The 19,376-nt window shown below is 38.8% G+C and overlaps 1 protein-coding gene across 2 annotated transcripts; it reads right to left on the bottom strand.

Moving 5' to 3' along the window:
- Positions 1–801: 801 nt before the first annotated feature.
- On the bottom strand, positions 802–11,877 carry LOC122653098 (protein NPG1-like). Of its 2 annotated transcripts, none has more exons than XM_043847025.1 (6): positions 11,742–11,877; positions 8,529–8,817; positions 7,036–7,291; positions 5,712–6,925; positions 4,999–5,146; positions 802–1,463 (listed from the first exon to the last, which is right to left on the bottom strand). In XM_043847025.1, the coding sequence occupies exons 2-6, from the start codon at positions 8,700–8,702 to the stop codon at positions 1,144–1,146; spliced, it is 2,112 nt and encodes a 703-aa protein (XP_043702960.1). In that variant the 5' UTR covers positions 8,703–8,817; positions 11,742–11,877; the 3' UTR covers positions 802–1,143. The 2 variants fall into 2 exon arrangements, with proteins under 2 accessions (XP_043702960.1, XP_043702961.1); XM_043847026.1 differs by lacking the exon at positions 802–1,463 and adding an exon at positions 4,743–4,892.
- Between the last annotated feature and the right edge of the window lie 7,499 nt (positions 11,878–19,376).

Raw genomic sequence — 19,376 nt, 5'->3', positions numbered from 1 at the left:
TTTTTTTTGTGTTTCAACAATGGTGCTCATTAAAAAAAAATCTAGTGCCTTAGTGATTTTTAGAAGAATCCAAAGGAGAATTTTAACCTTAATTTTCTGCTAAAACTGGATCTCCAAATCCTTTTTAATTTCTGACTTTGACCCTAGCTAAGAATATTTAGATGTAGCAGCAGAAAAACTGGAAAGCATGGGAAATGTTATTCATTCCTCTAGTGAAGTACTGAAGGTCTGAAGAGTTAGTATAGAGAAACTAGGGAAGATTGATGAGAACCATTACAGAGGCAAAATGATCAGAGACCCCTCCACAGCCAGTCCCATCAGAAACTCCATGCAGGCAAGGTTTCCTGCAAAACACCCAATCTTTACAATTATATCAATGGAACGATGTCCCCTTAAATGAATAGGTCAACAGAATGTAGCCAGTTACAACTTACAAGTGTTCCATTCCTTCTCAACCCTCATGACTCAGCACCAATTCATTCTCTCACTTTCAAACCCCAGCCCTTAAAAGGGAAGTCCAGTTGGATGATCTACAAGTGTGCAGCCGTAATTAGAAAAAAAAACCTTTATGGCTGTGAGTCACATAGTAGATCTCACTCATGGCAAGGTTGAAAGGGCTGGATGGCCTTATTAAAATAGGGCAGCAGAATACTGCACCTTGCAAGTTGAAAAGTGAATTTGATTTTGACTGGTGTAGATTACTAATCTGATTCAACACAGCTCAAGAATTCATAACCACATAGCTGTTGTTTTGCACTAGAATCAATAACAGAGGGTTCAGCACTAGAGAGAGAAGGAAACAAATAAAAATTAAGTTATCAAATTATACTTTACAAAGAAAATGATATATAGTGTATTTATCCTCCATATGCTTTTTACAATATCTGGCTAACAAAGGCCGGGACTGCCATTAGATGGAATACCCCCCAATCAGCCTGAAGCTCTCTATAAATTTTTTACATCTACCCTATAGTGCTCTCCTAATCTGGGTTTGGATAGGGAAGAGAATATTGATTGCAGCAAAACTGTAACCTCTACAGCATCACAAATGGAACCCGAATCCCAACAATTTACCTAATAAGTAATATGGTCAACGCTTCAAGTTGACTGAAATATACCTGTTAGTTTCCACAGAATACCAACTCATAGTATTGAACTGAAGCTTTCAAGGGGATGCGATTCTTCGAGCATGGATGCTGCTTGGAAGCAGTCTGAGGCATCCGCTAAGCGTCCATCATCCCTGTGTAACATCCCTAAATAATACCAAGCCAGACGGTTGGTGGGTTCAAGCCTCAATGCATCTGAGAGGAAGCTTCGTGCCACAGGCAATGCCTTGGGGCTCATCTTCCGTAGCAAAGCACCAATTAACACCTTCGAAGGTACATGGCTCTCATCAAGCAGAATAGCATTATTACAAGCAGCCAAAGCTTCGTTTATTTGCCCACGTCCTTCATACATAAGGCCTAGTAAAAATACAGAACAAATAAGAATGACAACTGTATGTATGTTTCACATGATAAAGTAAGGGTGACAACTACCTGTATGTTTCGGATGATTAAGTAAGAGTGACTATATGCACGTAAGACCTAGTAAAGTTATGACCAAAATAAGAATAACTTTGTTTTGCCAAAAAAAAAATCTTTTATTTGTCAAAAGGAAATTAGATGATAAAAAGCACATCTTCATATTTGAGATGTCCTCTGTAATGTATTTCAAAATGGTTGATAGAATTGGGGTTTCAGGCCTCATACAGTACTTCTCTCCACCAAGGGATTTATTAAGAAAAGTTCAACAAATTTATTATTAAAAACTAGTCAGTTGCAATAATCACTAATTATGCTATCCTATCAAACAAATAATAGTAATAGTTCTATAAAAGATTCACAAAACGATGGCAATGACCATATATACAAGCATATGTATCTGACAACCAACTAAACCCCAAAAAAATACAATAGCCAGATGAAAAAGAAGGGAAGATAATAGCAGATTCACGTTCTAGGTTCACTCCTACTTCTACCTGGCCCCTAAAAGTTGGGTTTCTTCAAATTGAGATATTTACAGAACTCGGACAATATAGAGTCAGTAGGATTTGAGTAATCTAAATTACACCAAACTATTTATATACACCCCCCCCCCCCCCACACACACACACACACCAAACAAACTTGCAATGGAATCAACAAATTGGGAAAATCAACAAGTTTATCACGGATACGCCAAATAAGCAGTACAAACTTGTAAAAGCAGACCAATTTCACAGCGCACACCAGAACAGAGACATGCATCCATCTGTCCTTGAAATAAAGTAGCCAGATGCTTTTCCAACAACTCTTCTTCAAGGGCTTTTTGGCGAAAAAAAGAAACTCCTAGAATTTCAAAAGAGTCATAGAAAAATAAAGCGAAATCAGGAGGGGGAAGTTCAGTAATAAAAAGAAACTCCTAGAATTTTCAGCAAGACACTTACACTATTCTTTCACTGCCCTTGGTTATGTTACGAAAAAGAAATCAGGAGGGGGAAGTTCAGTAATTTTACACCTCACGACACACCAGCAGGAAAGTTGAAGAAGAAGAAGTTTCCACGAGAGATAAATCGTGAGAGTTTGAGGTGAGGGCAAGTTGTTATCAAAGGGTTCTAATTGAGTAATATGATTTACCTACTAAGAACAATGTTTTTATTATCTTTCTGATAATTTAAAATTTAATGGTATTATTTTTCAGAAAAAGGTTGCTTGCTCCATTGCGACCTAGTCATGTGTTCGAGTCAAGAAAAAGCCTCTCCGCGAAGCGGGGGTAAGGCTGCGTACATTATGACCCTTCCCAGACCCTATAGTGGTGGGTGCCTTGTGCACTGGGTTCACCCTTTTATTTTTTGGGAAAAAGGCTCCTACATGCCTATTTTGAGACCCTACCCCTACACCCTCTATATTTTTGCCATGTGGACAAGACGATTTGACATTTTGACCATTGGATGGATGCGCTATTCCCTGGATAGGACACATGTCAACTTTGGTGTCCATGTCAACTGTTTGGCTCACCATGCATGGGGCTTGTCTCATTGCCTTTCAATGATCTCTGGTATGAGTCCCCAAGGGAAGTGACTTTTTCAAACATTTCTGAAAGCATTATAACAAGATGTGAAGAAGTCAGATTTGGAAGTCAACACACAAGTAGGTGATGATGTGCAACATGTGCACTGAGTTTGGGTGCTAACCAACCTGCCATATGGCAGGTCTAAAAAGGGTATGGGAAAAGGAATCCTAACAGGTGTGTAGGAACCCTTGCCCCAATCATTCTTTTCCCACTGAAGTCCTCTCAGAATAGGTCTTCTACGTATTGCATCATAATTGGCAAATATCTCCATAGCAGGGTTCCACTGACTAGAAGAATGTTCTGCCTGCATGGATATAACAACGAACAAAAATTTGTTCAAACTTCAAATATCCATAGCTATAGGATTTCAGCACTCGCACTCCATAGAACCAGACCAAATGTGGGCTTTAAGTACAAACTGCATATACTGCCCATAGTGGAAGCCAAACAAAGATGCAAGTTCAGGTAGGCCCAACCTGAACCAACTACCTAAACCAGGATTTGGGTATTGTGTGAAAGTTCAGACCAAGGGACTTGGTTTTATACTCAGGAAAGACAACCCAACTTTGATGAAATGATGGCATAATAATGGAGAAATAAATATTACCAATGAAACACTACAAACATGGAAATCTTGAAGTCAAAACTAAGTAAATGTCCATCACCAGACTGGCAAAGTAGCAAACAGCACAGCTTCTATATTATGGAATCCAATAAGCATTCCAAAACCCAGACCATCTAAAAAGAGCATATCCATCATATATACATATATGGGACAGAAATAGTGGACGATGGTTGATAGCTCTTCTCAATTATATGGATAAGTGATCTGTGATCCTTTGTAGTAGGTTTCAATATTACAAAAACCAAAGATATGCAGTAACAATATAATGCAAGCTCAACCTCGAACCAGGGAAACCAGCGGGAGATCGATTGCAGCAGGATCAATACAATAAAAGAACAAAGTTGAATAACTGAAACTCTTTTTTTTTATTGCTATTTTCTATTTACATATGAAAGAAAATAAAGGATAAGAAGAAGGGGATAGGGTCGGCTCTCTCAGCCTCTCAGCCTCTCACCCATGGTCTCTCACCAGACCATCACTGCATCTCACAGCTTCAACCATAATTCTTTTTTTAAATCTCTATTCTTTTTCTGCTCAGCCTCACACACTTATTTATAATTAAAGCATGGTTACAAAATAGTAACTCTCTTTTGGCTATGTGGAGGATTACAAAATAGAAACCAAACGAAAATAGAAACTAGATCTAACTATAAGGAAACAAAGGACTGAAATAGAAACTTAAGAGAATAGAAACTTCTAAATAAAAACTAAGCCTACTTTCTAAATCTGAAATTAGAAACTAATCAAATTAGAAGACTGAAAAGAATGTCAGAAATCCTCCTCTAAGCCAGCTGTCAATGTGGGCCACTTCACGTGAACAGTACCACGTGAACGGTGACAAGTGGTACTGTTCGAGTGAACGGTAACATGTGGTACTGTTCACGTGAACAGTAACTAAAATTTGTTTTTTGCAATTTTCTTCTTCGTGCTTCAATCTACATCACAATGCTTTACACAGATGGTTATCTTCAGACTTAACATTCCTATATACATTCTAGAAAGGAGCAAAATGAGGAAAATTCTAGATTTAAGGGTGGATATTCCCTTATTAATAGTAATACAGTTTCTCGGAGACACTTCATCAGAGGCTCACAGGTCAGACACCTTGATACAGAATGATTTAATTTTATGCTTCATCCAGAATAGATACAACCAAAGCATGCCAAAAGAAACACTGAGAGACAACAGGCTACCTTCTGCCATTACCTTTACTTCTTTCCATATGGAAATATTTGGAAACTGATTTTAATTGATGCAGGTTTTACTTCCCATGATCTTACCTTCTGTGTATAGTGTTGCTGCAGAATACTTCTGCAGTGCTCTAGCTTTCTCCAAACATATCTCAGCATCTCTCCAATGTGACAGGCTGGAGTACAAATTTGCAAGACCTTGCCAGACTTCATGCTCATTGACCTTGTCATCCTCAACCTAAAGTAAAAACAAAAGGCTAAAATGAATTTAGAAGCAAAACTATTAATCACTCAAAGTTAACTCATCATTGTTTTACACTTCTTTCGTCACTTTAAATAATCACAAATCAGTGAATACAGGAAAAAGGATCTGAAACATGAGTATATGAGAGAGAGAGGGAGGGTCTGTCGGCCCATGCCCCATAGGAGCATAATTGACTCATCATGGTATTCAGGAGCAACCAAAATGAGGAAATCTGAGGTGCCCATCCAGTATATTGGAGGTAGACCAACAGTATCATGTTTCATGTGCCAAATACGAAGGAGAATAAGAAATACCATTTGATTTGGGATACTCTAACCACTAGGGCTCGGATCATCAACTTGCCAACCACCCAATTTATAACATTATTAAATCAATATCAATGATGTAATAAGCTCATTGTAATCTACCTAAGTTACAAGGTAGTCAATAGTCATCCATTCAACAATTCCATCATTAAGTTGGATAACTACCCCACATTTTGCAAAAGTATGTTATGCATTCTGAAACAACAAACAAACTCAATGAAGTGAAATTTAACCTGAGAGGTACTACTCCTGAGAGGCCCAAAAGACTTTCTTTGGGCTTGGACCAGTGCAAGAAGGAACCGAAAAGTTTCCACTGCATCCATGGACAATGATTGGGAGATCTTCAATTTTGCTTTTAATCTGAGCAACAGTCCTTGCTCCCACTTTGCAGTCTCATCTAAAGCGGCATCTGTAACCACTTCAGCCTCTGGATACCGTTGTTGGGCAGACAAAACCAGAGCAAGCAATCTCCAACCTTTTAACATGGAACCACCTGTCGTATCTATAAACCGTTTTGCACATCGTAAGGCTTTATTCGAGTTCCGGTGCTCTGCATGTTGAAGCCCCAACTCAAAAATTAATTCTGGGTTTTCACGTTCAAAAGCCATTGCCCCATCTAATGATTTCAAAGCTTCAGACTGAAGCTGATACCTCTCAAGGTCTGAGGAAGCAATCTTAGCTTGCTTTCCCAAACAAAGACCCAACATGCGAAGACCCACACCCTTTAAATGCTCATCCACCCCTTGAGCATGCACAATCGCCCTCTGCGCGTACTCCACTCCCTCAGAAGCAAGAAGAGAGTCCTCGCTACAAATTCTTGCAGCCAATAGCAGTGCCTGGAGATCATCTGGTCTTTCATGCTTGTGTAGAGACTTCTTCAATAAATTCAAGGCAACTTTGTTTTGTCCCACAGCACTGTAGCAAAGAGCTAAAGCTTTCCAGCGGTGACAACGATGAAATGTTCCAGGTAAAAGTTCTTCAATATTCCTTGCCAATACAGATGTCTGGCCGCAGAGAGACAAAGCAAATGTAAAATGCTCCATTACTGAAGGATCCCATTTGGTCTTACCCAAGTAACATTTCCTCAAGATAATCATTAAAAGGAGAATTGCCTCTTCAAGATTGTTTCTTGGAACATAACAACCATCTATCTGAACAGCCAAACTGGGTGGCCCTGCCTCTGCACCACTGTACAGCAAGAATATGGCAAATGCTTTCTGAATCCTTGCACAACATTCATTGTCAAGGTTCCACTGACTAAGAAGAGCACATCTGTAAGCACACATCGCTTCCTGATAACAACCGGCTTGCATCCAAAGCTCTGGGAGGAGCTCTACAGCTTTATTAACTGTCTCTTGCAACTTATTTTCCACCAGTACATCAGGTATGCCATGATGGAAAATCCTCTCCACAGCATCTAGGACACTTCTACATTCCTGAGCAGCCTCTGCAACATTCCCATAGAACTGGGTTCAGCACATAAAGAATTTGGGGATAAAATAATAACACTCATCAAGCCATTTCTAAATGTAGCCTAATCATTAGAGTAGTCCAAACCTTTTGCTCGACTGAGCTTTTGAAGAGACTTGGCTTTCAAGTATATGGCTTCAAGAACCAGGCTAGCAGCATGCTGAGAAGGTGTGTGCGCTGAATCACTGCGGGAACGACCCCTTCTAGAAGAAGATGGTTTTTCAGCAAGGGAAGGTTGGAGCCGCTGTATAGCAGCCTGAAGGTCAATTCCATCAAAAACACGAAGAGCGCCTTCCAGATTGCCTCTTTGGTACTCCAACCTTCCAAGAAGGGCTCTAGCTTCCTGCAAAACGCAAAGAAATCAATGTGTCATGTATTGGTATTGGTCAGTGTATTGGGAGGGTGGTTTTGAGAGATGCATCGGAGAGACACAAGATACGCATGGAAACGCTTCAGAAACGCATAGATATGCTTAGAATACATACAAAATATCATTTTCAAGCATATACACCTTAAATAAACAATAATTAGGTCAGACCATAGGATTTTAGGTGGATGGGCCCAATATCCACCCCATGGCAGATCAATTAGGGCCCAAATTTTGTTACAAGTATGCCCCATGATACCTCTGTTACCTGTCAATCAATGTTACCACCATTGCATAGCATGTCTAATCTTCACAAGGAGTCTCAATGCAGAATGCACTATATCAAATCACTACCAAAGATCTTCAAATAGCAATTCTCACTGGAGATTAGGTTCTAAAGCATATGCCTAGATGCTATTATTGAGTTAATAGCAATTAAGTCAGTAAGTTTCTATTTCCTGTATAGCCAAATTAGTTACTCTATTTTTGTAATAGCTAAAGATCATTCTTCTAGAAAGATTCTATTTTAATTCTCTTTCGTAGAGGCTAAGCAATCTCGATGCATAGAGAGTCGCTATTTTTCTAGTGGACTACTTTAATATTATAATTTAGAGTAAGGGAAAATACCCCAATGATGGACTAGTTGAACAAAATTAGTTTTTCGCCTTAGTTGCTGAAAGAGACAGTATTGCATGGTGTGAGTTCATTGTAGCTTGGAGAGATGCCTTGCAAGTGTGGTCGGTGAGATGCTGATCAAGGCTTAGGTGGGATGCCCGAGTCATATCCTTTTTTTGGGCTCTCATATGTTAAAAAAAACGAAAAAGAAGAAGAAGAAATAAAAAAAAATTCTGTTATTGATTTTTGTTCGTCCCTATATCATCAATCTTGTTGCAATTGATCTCCCACTGGTTCATTTCCTGGTTCGAGATTGAGTTCACATTACTCCTACTAGTTGTTAAGTCTCTTCTCACAAAAGCAAGGTGTAACAAATGTTAGAAAATGATGACCCAAACCATCGGACCAGGAAGAAAGATATATACACAGATGATCTGAAGCAAAAATAACGCATAATCACAACAAAAATTGTAAACTATAGGAAGGGACCATGGGAGAATATGATTTATTATAAAGAGAAACTTGCGCATACCTATACCAATGAAAATCTGACCATAAGGAAACATTAACAGAAGATAGTAATATCTAACAAACTAACCTCAAAGTTGAGTGATAAACCCTCCTGCAATGAAGACTCAGCCTCCAAAATGTTCCCCTCATCAAGTTTTGCTTCAACTTCCGAGGTTTTCATGCAAAGCCCATTTGCACGGACTTCTCGAACTGACATGACATCCTCAAGTCCATTGGATTCTCTTGATTTGGACTCAAGCATTTTTTACCCCAGCTTTTTTCTAAAATGAATGAGGTTCAAATGGCAGTATCATTGGCACTTTCCTGAAATTTTTCGCTCCTTCTTGGGTGCATTCCCACAACACTAAAATTGCATCCTTATAAAAATAAAACGAAAAAGTTAGTCATAATTCATTAATAAACAGAATAAACTGATGAGAAGTAACATTATTTCACGCATGAAACACCAGCCATGAAGTTAGACCCGAATAAAATAGAGTTGACTCTTAGTAGGAAGTCTACTAAGGAGCCAAAGAATTATTACAATGAAAGGAAAGGAAATAGCTACCTAAGTCTAATAAGTCTAATTAGAGTAGAAAAGATAAATAACAATGAAGCTATTAGACATGATTCCACAGTACACTGCTCCATGGAGCCTCCATGGAACACAACCCCATGATACACTTTAACAATTGGGAGAATCAAGACCAATCAACCACCACCACCCAACCCCACAAGTAAACCAGCATCATCCCATGGGAGAAGCATAGAATTGTCTTAAAATAAAAAATAACTAAAGTAAATCCAACAATAGAAAAAGCCATTAGGACCCAACAAAATGCAAGCAAATAAAATTCTCTGATTGATGGAATGAAATAAAAAAGGCCAGAAGTAGATAAATAAAAGAAAAAATATTGCTTTACAGGAACCAGAAAAACGGTCAATGTGCCAGAAGGCAAATCAAATCAAGAAATGAACTCATCAACATGAAGCAAGATATATTTGACCAAAAAAAATTATTAGCGATAAAAGGAATGGCTATTTATGTGACCCAGAAGACAAATAAATTGATGTAGCATGAAACTGTACCACATGAATAAAATAAACTAACACCATTTATGAGAAATATCAACCTAGTAAAGAACTAAACAAAATAAAATATTGTAGTTCATAAATCTTTTTTATATTAGTACCCAGTGCACAAGGCTCCCACCACTGGGGGGTCTGGGAGGGTCATAATGTATGCAGCCTTACTCCTGCTACTCTATCTACGAATTTTAGGCTGTAAAATGTATACGAAAAATACAGAAATATAATTCCAGCAGGTAAATCAAAGCCAGTCCAACATCCAAACAACCTTAAGGGAAAAAACAGCAACACGGGTCCATTGTCAAAGGCCTAAAAAGCTGAACAAACTACTACCAGCTCATCTATACCAAAAACAAAAGAAGAGCAAATCTTGCATCTCAAGCAAGAAAAATCCACTATTTATTCAAGCAAAGCAGCCCACACCAACAATAAGAACCACTAGAAATCAAAGATTTCAAACTTTTGGGGACTTTCTAGTCCCCCAATGAAATTTGCATTTAAGATTCCCAAACCCCTCAAAATTTTGGGATCAAAAGGTCCTCCACATAGAGTTTTGTGGTCTCATTCCATGTCACCATTTTGTTCCATGTTGGAGCCTCAAGTGAAAGACATTTCCTATTTTGTCCATCTCTTCAGATGTTTTGTAATTCCAATTTTACTCCTCTTTGCTACTCTATCTACGAATTTTAGGCTGTAAAAGAAGCCATAGGTTGTGATCCAATTACAAATGTGAACATGATGCCTATGTATTCACCAACTTACCTACCTATAGAGAGAGAGAGAGAGAGAGAGAGAGAGAGAGGGATGTGGGGGTATAATTGAAATTATAAAAACCTAAACAAAGAGGGGTATGATAACTAAAGCAAAATGAGTTCAGTTGAGGCACCAAAATGGAACAATTAAATGATATATGGTAATAAAGGTCTTATGAGGAAGACCGTAATGGATCGGGCTCCTCTCCTGCGACCCCAGCACCCAGGGAGTGCCCCTGAGATCCGACCATTAGACCCCAGCTATGGAGTGGTACAGGGATATGCAACCCCAAAAAAAAATGATTGGGGTTCTAAGAGGTACCAAAAGTTTGGGAGCATTATTTATTGGTACTTTTGCCATCTTCCCCCCCCCCCCACACACACACACACATACACAAAACAAAAAGGGAGCAAGTAAGAGAATCAGTTCAAGCAGGATTTCCACAGAGCAACCACTTATTTGAAGCAGTTTTTGAAACCCTAAGATTAAAAAATATAGGCATTCTGTCCATATTTTAACGTAAAGAAGCACTCAAGCTAAGACGCTAAGTACAACATCATTGACATTCATTCAGTGATGTAAACCTCATCTAGCTTCAATTTATACTTTCCCTATTCTCCACCATTCCTCAAAATATAGAAAAGCAGAACTAACAAAGCATGCTCAGCTCTTGGGGGTTTGTTACCTATTCTTCTTCACAAAATGGGTCAACTCTTGCAAAAGCATCCAACACAGTTGCAAGCTTACAACAGACCCCACTATATTCTTTTCACTCTCCACCCCGCAGGTACCTTGTTGAAGGGAATTAAGATTTACCCAAACTTGATGTAGGTTTGAAGAAAGAGACACAAATAAAATCAAATTAAGCAACAAAATGTGGCCTGATGAGATTCTAACTACCCTAAGAAATACATACAGATCTTCCTAAAGAAAAAGAAAATGTGACAATCATGAACATCCAACAGTATATGATCAACTGGGTTAAAATTGAATTCTCCATTTCGTCAATTTTCCTCAATTTTCCTTATGATGACTTCTCCACTGAAAAGGACAAATACATGAAAAACGATCCAAGACAAAACCTTTTAGGAACCGACAGAAAGAAAAGAACAACGCAAGCTCGAACGGGTCTCTGCTTGATGGATTCTGTGATCTGAATATAGCATCCAAGGTAGTCAATGCCGGAAGGTCCATTACCCAGCTAAAAAGGATATTCTTTTATCATGCTAACCAAAATGAGGTAGCTGGGTGAAGCTCTATCTCACATGGGTCAATCAAAATCCAAAAAAAATAGGGTTTTCTCAGCTATTTCAAGCTTTAAATGAACGGTCCTTCTTATAACTTTCAGCCCCATCCATTGAGAGAGAGAAAGATGCAGAGGTAGCAGAGAAGTTATGGACCAGCGCAGTTTGTAATGGGCTTGAAGATCGAGAAGATCGAGAGAGAAAGAGAAAGATACCTGCATTTTGCCCGGCTCAGAGTTTGACATTGCAGAGGAAAGAAAAAGAGAAGAGTGGATCTCAAGGGAGACGAGGAGTTTGGGGTTGTGCCGTGAACAGAATCCAACAAAATGGAAAGGAGAACGGCCGTTAAGCCCTTTACTTCATATGTTACGCATTTAACTTTAGCGTTCCTCTAATTTTAGGTTACCTGACGGTCGTCGTTATAGTCGCCATCCAATCCCCGCAGCCGTTTTATAGAAGATTTCGGAATTCAACTTCCAAAAAGTTCCAAACACTTTTCAGGAACGAAGATAAAATAAAACAACTAATAAAATAAGGCACACCCACCCATCTTTACGTACTTCAAAGGGACGGTCCATTCACCATGATTTTACTAAAATGCCATTGTTCTTTCGCTGACCTTTGACTCTTCAGATAGGTGTCAACTGTTAACATGGTGGGTCATATCGGTCGTTGCTTTAGTCAATTGTGGGCTACAAAACACATTCCCCTTTGCGGCCCAATTAAGTGCTTTAGCCTTATAAGGCCCATCAGTCTTGGGTAAATGGTTGGGTTTTAGAGGATCCAAATTTGGGTTTTAGATTAGACTTGAAGGATCTGCCGTCGTGAACCCATCCTTCAAGTGTAATATCACACACTGCTCTCATGGAAGCATATGGAAGAGGAGGCCAATACAATAAGGCAGAGGCTATATTCTTCCCTTCTTCTTAGTTTCTATTTTACTACTGCTACATCAGAGTTATTGGTTTATTGGTTGTGGAGTTGAAGTATTGATCTCATAAAGCCAACAACAAGTGAAAGGTTCAGTGGATTCATCCCTGACCTTTTGACACTCTTTTGTGGAATTGCAACATATATTTAGACCATCAGATTCAATCATTATTTTGATGATATACTCCTTTCTTTGAAACCTTCTATCGGACTGAACTTCAACCTCTTTCAATGGTTAGATCTTTTGGAATTTGTATTTTCTAATATATAACACAACTTTTTTAAATCTTCTTTTGATCACAAATTTTTTTTCTTCATATTATATAAAAAAAGTGTTTAGTGTATGTGTTAAAAGTTCTAATTATATTATTTCATTACTCATCAAAAAAAAATTATATTATTTCATTAAAATGATTTTTTTTGGGCAACGTTGTGGTTATTTGGGGTAGAACCATTTTCCTAAGAAGAGAGGGATAGATCATAAATGTACTTCCTAATAATTTTTAAAACTCAGTTCTACACACTCCCCTTCTCCGTAAATTTCCCCTTTACCAAAAAAAGAAAAAAAAAAGTTTTTATGCACGACCATGTATGTATATGGTCATGCCTTACAATCGTTGGACGGATTGGAGGGGCAGAAGTGTAATTACATCCCTCTCTCCCCCATCTGACTAACAATTGAAGGCATTACTGTGTAAATGGCATAAAACCTTTTGCTTAGTATTTAGTATATGATCTTCGTTTCCGGGTATGGAAGGATTTTTTTGCTCGAGTTGGCTAGCTAGCAAATCACCGAGAAAGCAACATCCAAAAAGACTTGATTTGGGGGAAAAAAATTGGTCCTGCTACCCCCAATAGTAGGCACCAACTTGGAATAATTCCCTTCCCCTTTGATTTCATAAATAGGACAAAATTTGGCTGCTGCCTGTGTTGCAGTCATGTTCCTGCTGCTCCAATTGTATGTGCTGATTTGGAATCTCTTGTTAGGGTATTTTGGAAAATACTAAAACCTAAGGGGATATTCATGAATCCAAAGAGGTCAGAAGAGAATCATTCCAAGTTAGCACCTGCGATTGGAGGCAGCAGGAATCAAAAATTTTTCCTCATAAATAGCCCTTTAGGTTTAATATTTTTCAAAATATCTTTCAGGATTTCAAGTTTGCGGCTATGATTGAGGCAATAGGAACATGGTTGTAGGGGTGTAAATGAATAACTGAAATCCGTTTCTGTATCCGTATCCGTACCCGCTTAGCACTATTCGAATCCGTTTGAAAGCTAAACGGTTGCGGATACGGATAGGTTGTACCTATCTGAAAAACTATATTTACATGTAAACGGATAAAATATCCATATCTGTGTCTGTATCCGTTTAGCACTATCTGAATCCATCCGATAGCTAATCGAATGTGGATACAGATATAACACAATCCGAGCCGAATCCGATCCGTTTACAGCCCTACATGGCTGCAACCCGGGCAGCAACCAAGTTTTGTCCTCTATTTGAATACATCCATCGATAACTCAAGTGGGGTATGACAATTCAACTATTAAGTAAGCTTCGATCCCACGACATCCTGACCACTTGACCTCGTAGACAATTTTGCATGTGACATAGAAATTAAAATTGATAGATGGCATCCATTTTCTTTTTAATTTCTTTTAAGTAAAAGAATAATTCCTGAATTGATTCAAATCCGAATTTCTTTTTTAATTTGTTTTTTTTTTTTCCTCTATTTTTATCGAATTCTTAAATTATCAAAACAAATCTTTCTTAATGACTCTAAAATCTAAACTTGCTAACAATGTGTGGGAGTGTAATAATGACCCAAGAAAAGGGAATTCTTACTTTTGACGGATGAAGGAAAACTTTTGCTCAAGGGCTCTGCTTGATAGCAAGGGAAATTAAAATTTCAGGCTCATGTTCTCTGTGCTGCAGCGCAGACTGCGCCCAGACACATGGGCCTGCCCCTAGGGGGGCAGTGTGGTCATTGCGCTCACCCCTAAGGATGTCAATCTGGAACCGTAATCGTATACCGAAATCGAAACCGCCCGTGTAAAATCGTACCAAACCGCACCGTTGCAAAAACGGTATGGTCAAATGGTATTGACCACGGTACCGTACGGTAACAGTTTTTACGGTCATACCATCGGTATGTACCGAAACCGTACTATTTTGGGGTGTAAACATGTAAAAATGAAACCGTACCATATTCATACCGTATGCATACCATTTTTGTACCATATATATATCGTTTTCATATACATATCGTTTATAAAAATCAAATTTATACCGTTTTTTATACCATGCATATACCATTTTCATACCGTACCAAAACCGTACCATATATATACTGTTTTATATACCATTTTCATATCGTACCAAAATCGTATCGTAGCGGTACGATTGCAGTATTAAAAATAGGGTTCTTAAACGGTATGGTACGGTATCGGTATTGGGTACCTATTTTTGGTACCGTACCAAAATCGTACCGTATTATCGAAACTGTACCGTTTGACAAGCCTGCTCACCCCCATGTGTCTGGGTGCAGCCTGTGCCCTCGGCACAAAGAACATTTTCCCTAAAATTTTAAATCTTAAAAAAACAAAAAAAAAAAACTTTTATAGTCATTATCCCCCATATTACTAACTCCCAAATCATTCCATATTATTTATCAAAAAAAAATAATTTCCATATTCAATTATAAAATTTACTTTATTTTATATTTAAATCCTTCAGATTTGAAAAGTAAAATAAAAATTACATTAAAAAACATCATTATTATATACGATTCGAAATCTTACTAATTTATACAATTATGTTGGATAATGATTATCAAGGATGATGGACCTAACTAATCTGTACATTAGAAAATCATGCACCAAACATCAACATAAATAACCATGAACATCGAATAAGAACAAAAGGAAATGAAAAAAAAAAAAAAAGAGAAAATTTTATTTCCCTGGATTATATTGATCGCTCCCCGTCCCGCCGCCCCCTAAGCACATTTGAAATTGCGACATGCAGAGATGTGCTTCCGGGCCTCGAAGAAACACGAGGATGACGATGAAGAAGAAGAAGAAGAAGACGATGACGACATAGATGATGCTGAAGAAGTCCTTGGATTATCCATCAACTCACTATCTATGGCTTCTTCTTCATCTATGGTTTCCAAGGTTATACGCATAACGGGCTTAGATACAGAGACAATTAGACATGGAACAACTGCAAAGAATGGGGACTTGGGTGATGCTTCTAAGAACTGGTTCTTCGACCTCCGGAGAGTCGTCGTTGGCTGAGCAAACGCCGCCACCCCTGCCGCTGCCACCGAGACTATCACCGGAGAAAACTGAATTCCGGCCATTTTTTTAATCTCTCTTTGAAGCAAAGGATAGGAGTTGGAAACCAGCCCCCCAAGTCAGCTCTGCGTTGTGGAAAGGAAGAGAGGGAAACGAAGAAAGCTAGAAATTGCCTTGACTCACTGCCATTTTTCCTTCATGTAAACCCTTCATTTATATAGAGGTTTCACCCTGAATCACCAAAATGCCATTAGACTGATAGATTGTTGAGAGATTGAGAATAAAATACCTAAAATTGAGTGACAACCCATGAGCTGAAGTAATACTTAAGAGAGTAATTGAGGTAATGGAGGGTATTATGGGGAATGGGAGATAGACGAGAAGATGCTCTCAGTGCAGTGGGCCGGGTGGTGATGTTTTCACAAGTAAAATTACCGGGCCCACGGCGGCCTTCGCTTTTTGAATTAAATGAGATTGTCTGGGAACGAATCGTGAGGTGATCAACCTTTTGGGGCCACACTCCTGGCCCCACCTAATCATTACATGGGGATAAAAATAGGTAGGATGATTATTTCGTCCTATATTTTGAGAAAATTACAATTACCCATTCAATTGCTGAGTAAAAAAGATCCTGTCAATCCGGACAGTATGCACCGTGTGCAATACCTGAGATGAGGTGGGCGCATTGATTGCCTTACCCCTGTTCGGTCAAGGTGTTTGGGCAGGGGTAAGGCAGTAAATGCGCACCACCTCATCTCAGGTGCTGCACATGCAGCACTGCTGCCCGGATTGACAGGAGCCGAGTCCGTTGCTGAGTTGGGTATATGATCAATAGCTTGCATAATCAATCATAATCGGTTAGGAATCTATCAAACCCAGTTGAAATCAGCTGGACTCGTCCTCATTCGGTTGAACTCGATATATGTAATGTAAATCGGGGTTAATCGGAATTGGCTGATTCAAACGATTCCGTTGATTCCCATCTGAAATTTAAACACATGGTCGATCTGATCTCATGTCCATTATTTCTCATGTTCTATTTATATCCTCAAAAAGGAATGCATGGGTTTGAGTTTCATGTTTATAGTGTGTTCACAATGTTATGTATGTAAGTATATCTATGCATATTAACCCTATAACCGTATATGTGTGTATATATATATGTATGTATAGTGGGTTAATCTCATATCCGTATATGTGTGTATATATATGTATGTATAGTGGCAACCACCAGTTCAAATTGCTTTGATGCCTTTGATTTCTTAACTGGCCAGGTTTATTCTTCATTTGGTCTCTTTAGGGTCAGTTTGCTAGGTCAAATGTGGAGGGAGAGAGATAGAGAGAGAGAATGGTCCTTCCTTGATTTTACTGTTTCTATTACAATCCGTGTACCGTAGGGCATGCATCCATGTAGGTCCCTTGAATACGACGTAGCAATGTTCTCGTCTGCGTAGACTGGGTTGAAGAGTAGTACGTCCATGTATACATGCATGTACGTCTCAAGAAAATAAGGTGCATGCTTGTATCCTCACATGCATGTAAACATCATCATCCATTATTCTTGTCTACCCAAACATTTAGGAGATACCTTTCGGTCCTGAAAAAAAATGAATAGAAAGTATCTTCTTAGTATATACCTAAACCTAGGGAAGATATTCAATGAGGATTCTCTCATGGAGAGACCTATCCTTGAGATCTATCAAAGAGGGAATTCATAAATATACATGCATGGGATCTAGTCTGACGAATACAAACTAGGCCTCAGTTAGAGGACGTTAGTATTATTTGATACGAACCTTGGGAGAACTTAACCACATAAATCGGTTTATAAGGTGAGGGAACTCAAGATTGTACCATATCCATTCACACCAAATCTATTTTCTAACCAATGTAAGATCAACCCCCATATAACTGATATGGGATCATAAAATACCATCACACTTCTGAACTAACATCTATAGCGGCCTACTTTGGATCAAGTAGCCATTTCTAACTGGCTTCACTTTGTCTCTTTGCCTGGAGGCAGTTAGGATTAGAGGATTGACTACTCTTATACTACTGATACAAACCTTAGGAGAACTCAACCCCATAAATCGACTTATAAGATGAAAGAACTCAAGACCATATCAATTCACACCAAATCTCTTTCTTAACCAAAGTAAGATCAATCCCATATGATTAATAAGACACACTATCTCAGGCTTACAAGCATGTTATGAGCTATGTGGATAAGATTGTTGGTTACATATATGCTCATATCGATCTATATATTATACATACATTTATGCGAAGAAAAAACAAAAAAGACAAAAGGAATCTGTATAGACATACATTATACATATGTATAGCCAAGAAGAAGCAGACAAGTGTGTTAGTGTGCTTTGTCCGGAAGCATTTATTAAGCGAGGAATTCTTCTGGCCAGTTGCAAGAATTGGTTTTCTTAGACTGGGGTGTATGAGCGTTTAACAGCTATTTATACAGAATGCACTGTTCATGCCGTGGATAAAAGGGTATGGAGGTGTGAGCGAGAGAGAGAGAGATAGATATGACCCAGTTAAGTTAAGTTAAGCCATCGACATCACATATGCTTCCATTCATCAGCACAGTAGGGTAGTGGGAAAGATATGCATCGAAAAAAGCTGCCAATCTTGGAGTTTCTTCCCTCTAAAGATAACTTTTGTCCAAACCCTAACTTTAAAAATCCACTTTTCATCAATTTTGGGATAGGAAGAAGGAATGGTACACTTTGAGAATAAGAACCGTGTTGATTTGGGCATCCATGATGTTCAAGCTCCAACTTGAAGGAAAGTGTTGAGTTGCATCAGATCGAGACATAACTTGTACCGAAGGAGAAGATGTTACCATGCAGAGTATGGAGTGTCTATCAATCCTTATATCATGGAATTTTCACAATTTGGATCCTCTGCTGCAACTGCCCGTGCGGCCAATGTGCAATCTCACACAGGTAGAGGCGAAATGATCCCCATACCCACTGCCTGAGTGGGGTCCACGCTCTGCCTATGTGAGGTTCCATGTCAAATCCAGATCTTCTCCAATGACATTTAATCATCAAAGTCGATCTTCCCAGGGGTGTGGGGTCCACGCTCTGCATGGGGTTTTTTATTCGAATCTTTCATATCGATTACTGAATGGGAACTTGACACATGCATGTATCAAGTATAAGTCTTGCAACTAGAAAGAACCCAAATTGTTCCTTCTCATCAGCCAGGAATATACTGAAGCATGTACACATCCAATCACTGCTTGGGTGAGTTAGCATCCATGCGTGTATACAAACACGTGACATGAAATTATTAAAGTCGGACTTTCTACCTTTTCGATTTAAACTGATTACGATTTCTACCCACAAAAAAAAAAAAAAAAAAAAACATAAACTGATTAAGATGCATTACATAGATAACAAGTGCTTAGGACAAGGCTGCTCTGAGCCGAACAAGGCTTGGGTCTTGGGATGAGATGCTCTGGCCCTGATCGAGGATGGGTTAGGGCTGAGAATTTTAACCCCGAGTCAAGGCTTGGCTGGGACAGGGTTGAGGCCTTGGGTTGATCCCGACCTGTCTACTTCTTATTCTTTCTTCTTTTTTCTTTCAAAATTTGA

This window comes from Telopea speciosissima, chromosome 2 (genome assembly GCF_018873765.1).
Source record: "Telopea speciosissima isolate NSW1024214 ecotype Mountain lineage chromosome 2, Tspe_v1, whole genome shotgun sequence".
NCBI lineage: Eukaryota > Viridiplantae > Streptophyta > Magnoliopsida > Proteales > Proteaceae > Telopea > Telopea speciosissima.
Note: the sequence above shows the minus strand (reverse complement) of the source record. Positions and strands in the feature narration are given on the sequence as shown.

What these genes read in the sequence shown, in the direction of transcription:
- LOC122653098 (XM_043847025.1), bottom strand. Translation starts at nt 8,702, where the DNA reads ATGCTTGAGTCCAAATCAAGAGAATCCAATGGACTTGAGGATGTCATG. An exon ending in GTTTATCACTCAACTTTGAG is followed by an intron (nt 7,292 to 8,528) that starts GTTAGTTTGTTA and finishes TGCGTTTTGCAG; the next exon opens with GAAGCTAGAGCCCTTCTTGG. An exon ending in AAAGCTCAGTCGAGCAAAAG is followed by an intron (nt 6,926 to 7,035) that starts GTTTGGACTACT and finishes GGAATGTTGCAG; the next exon opens with AGGCTGCTCAGGAATGTAGA.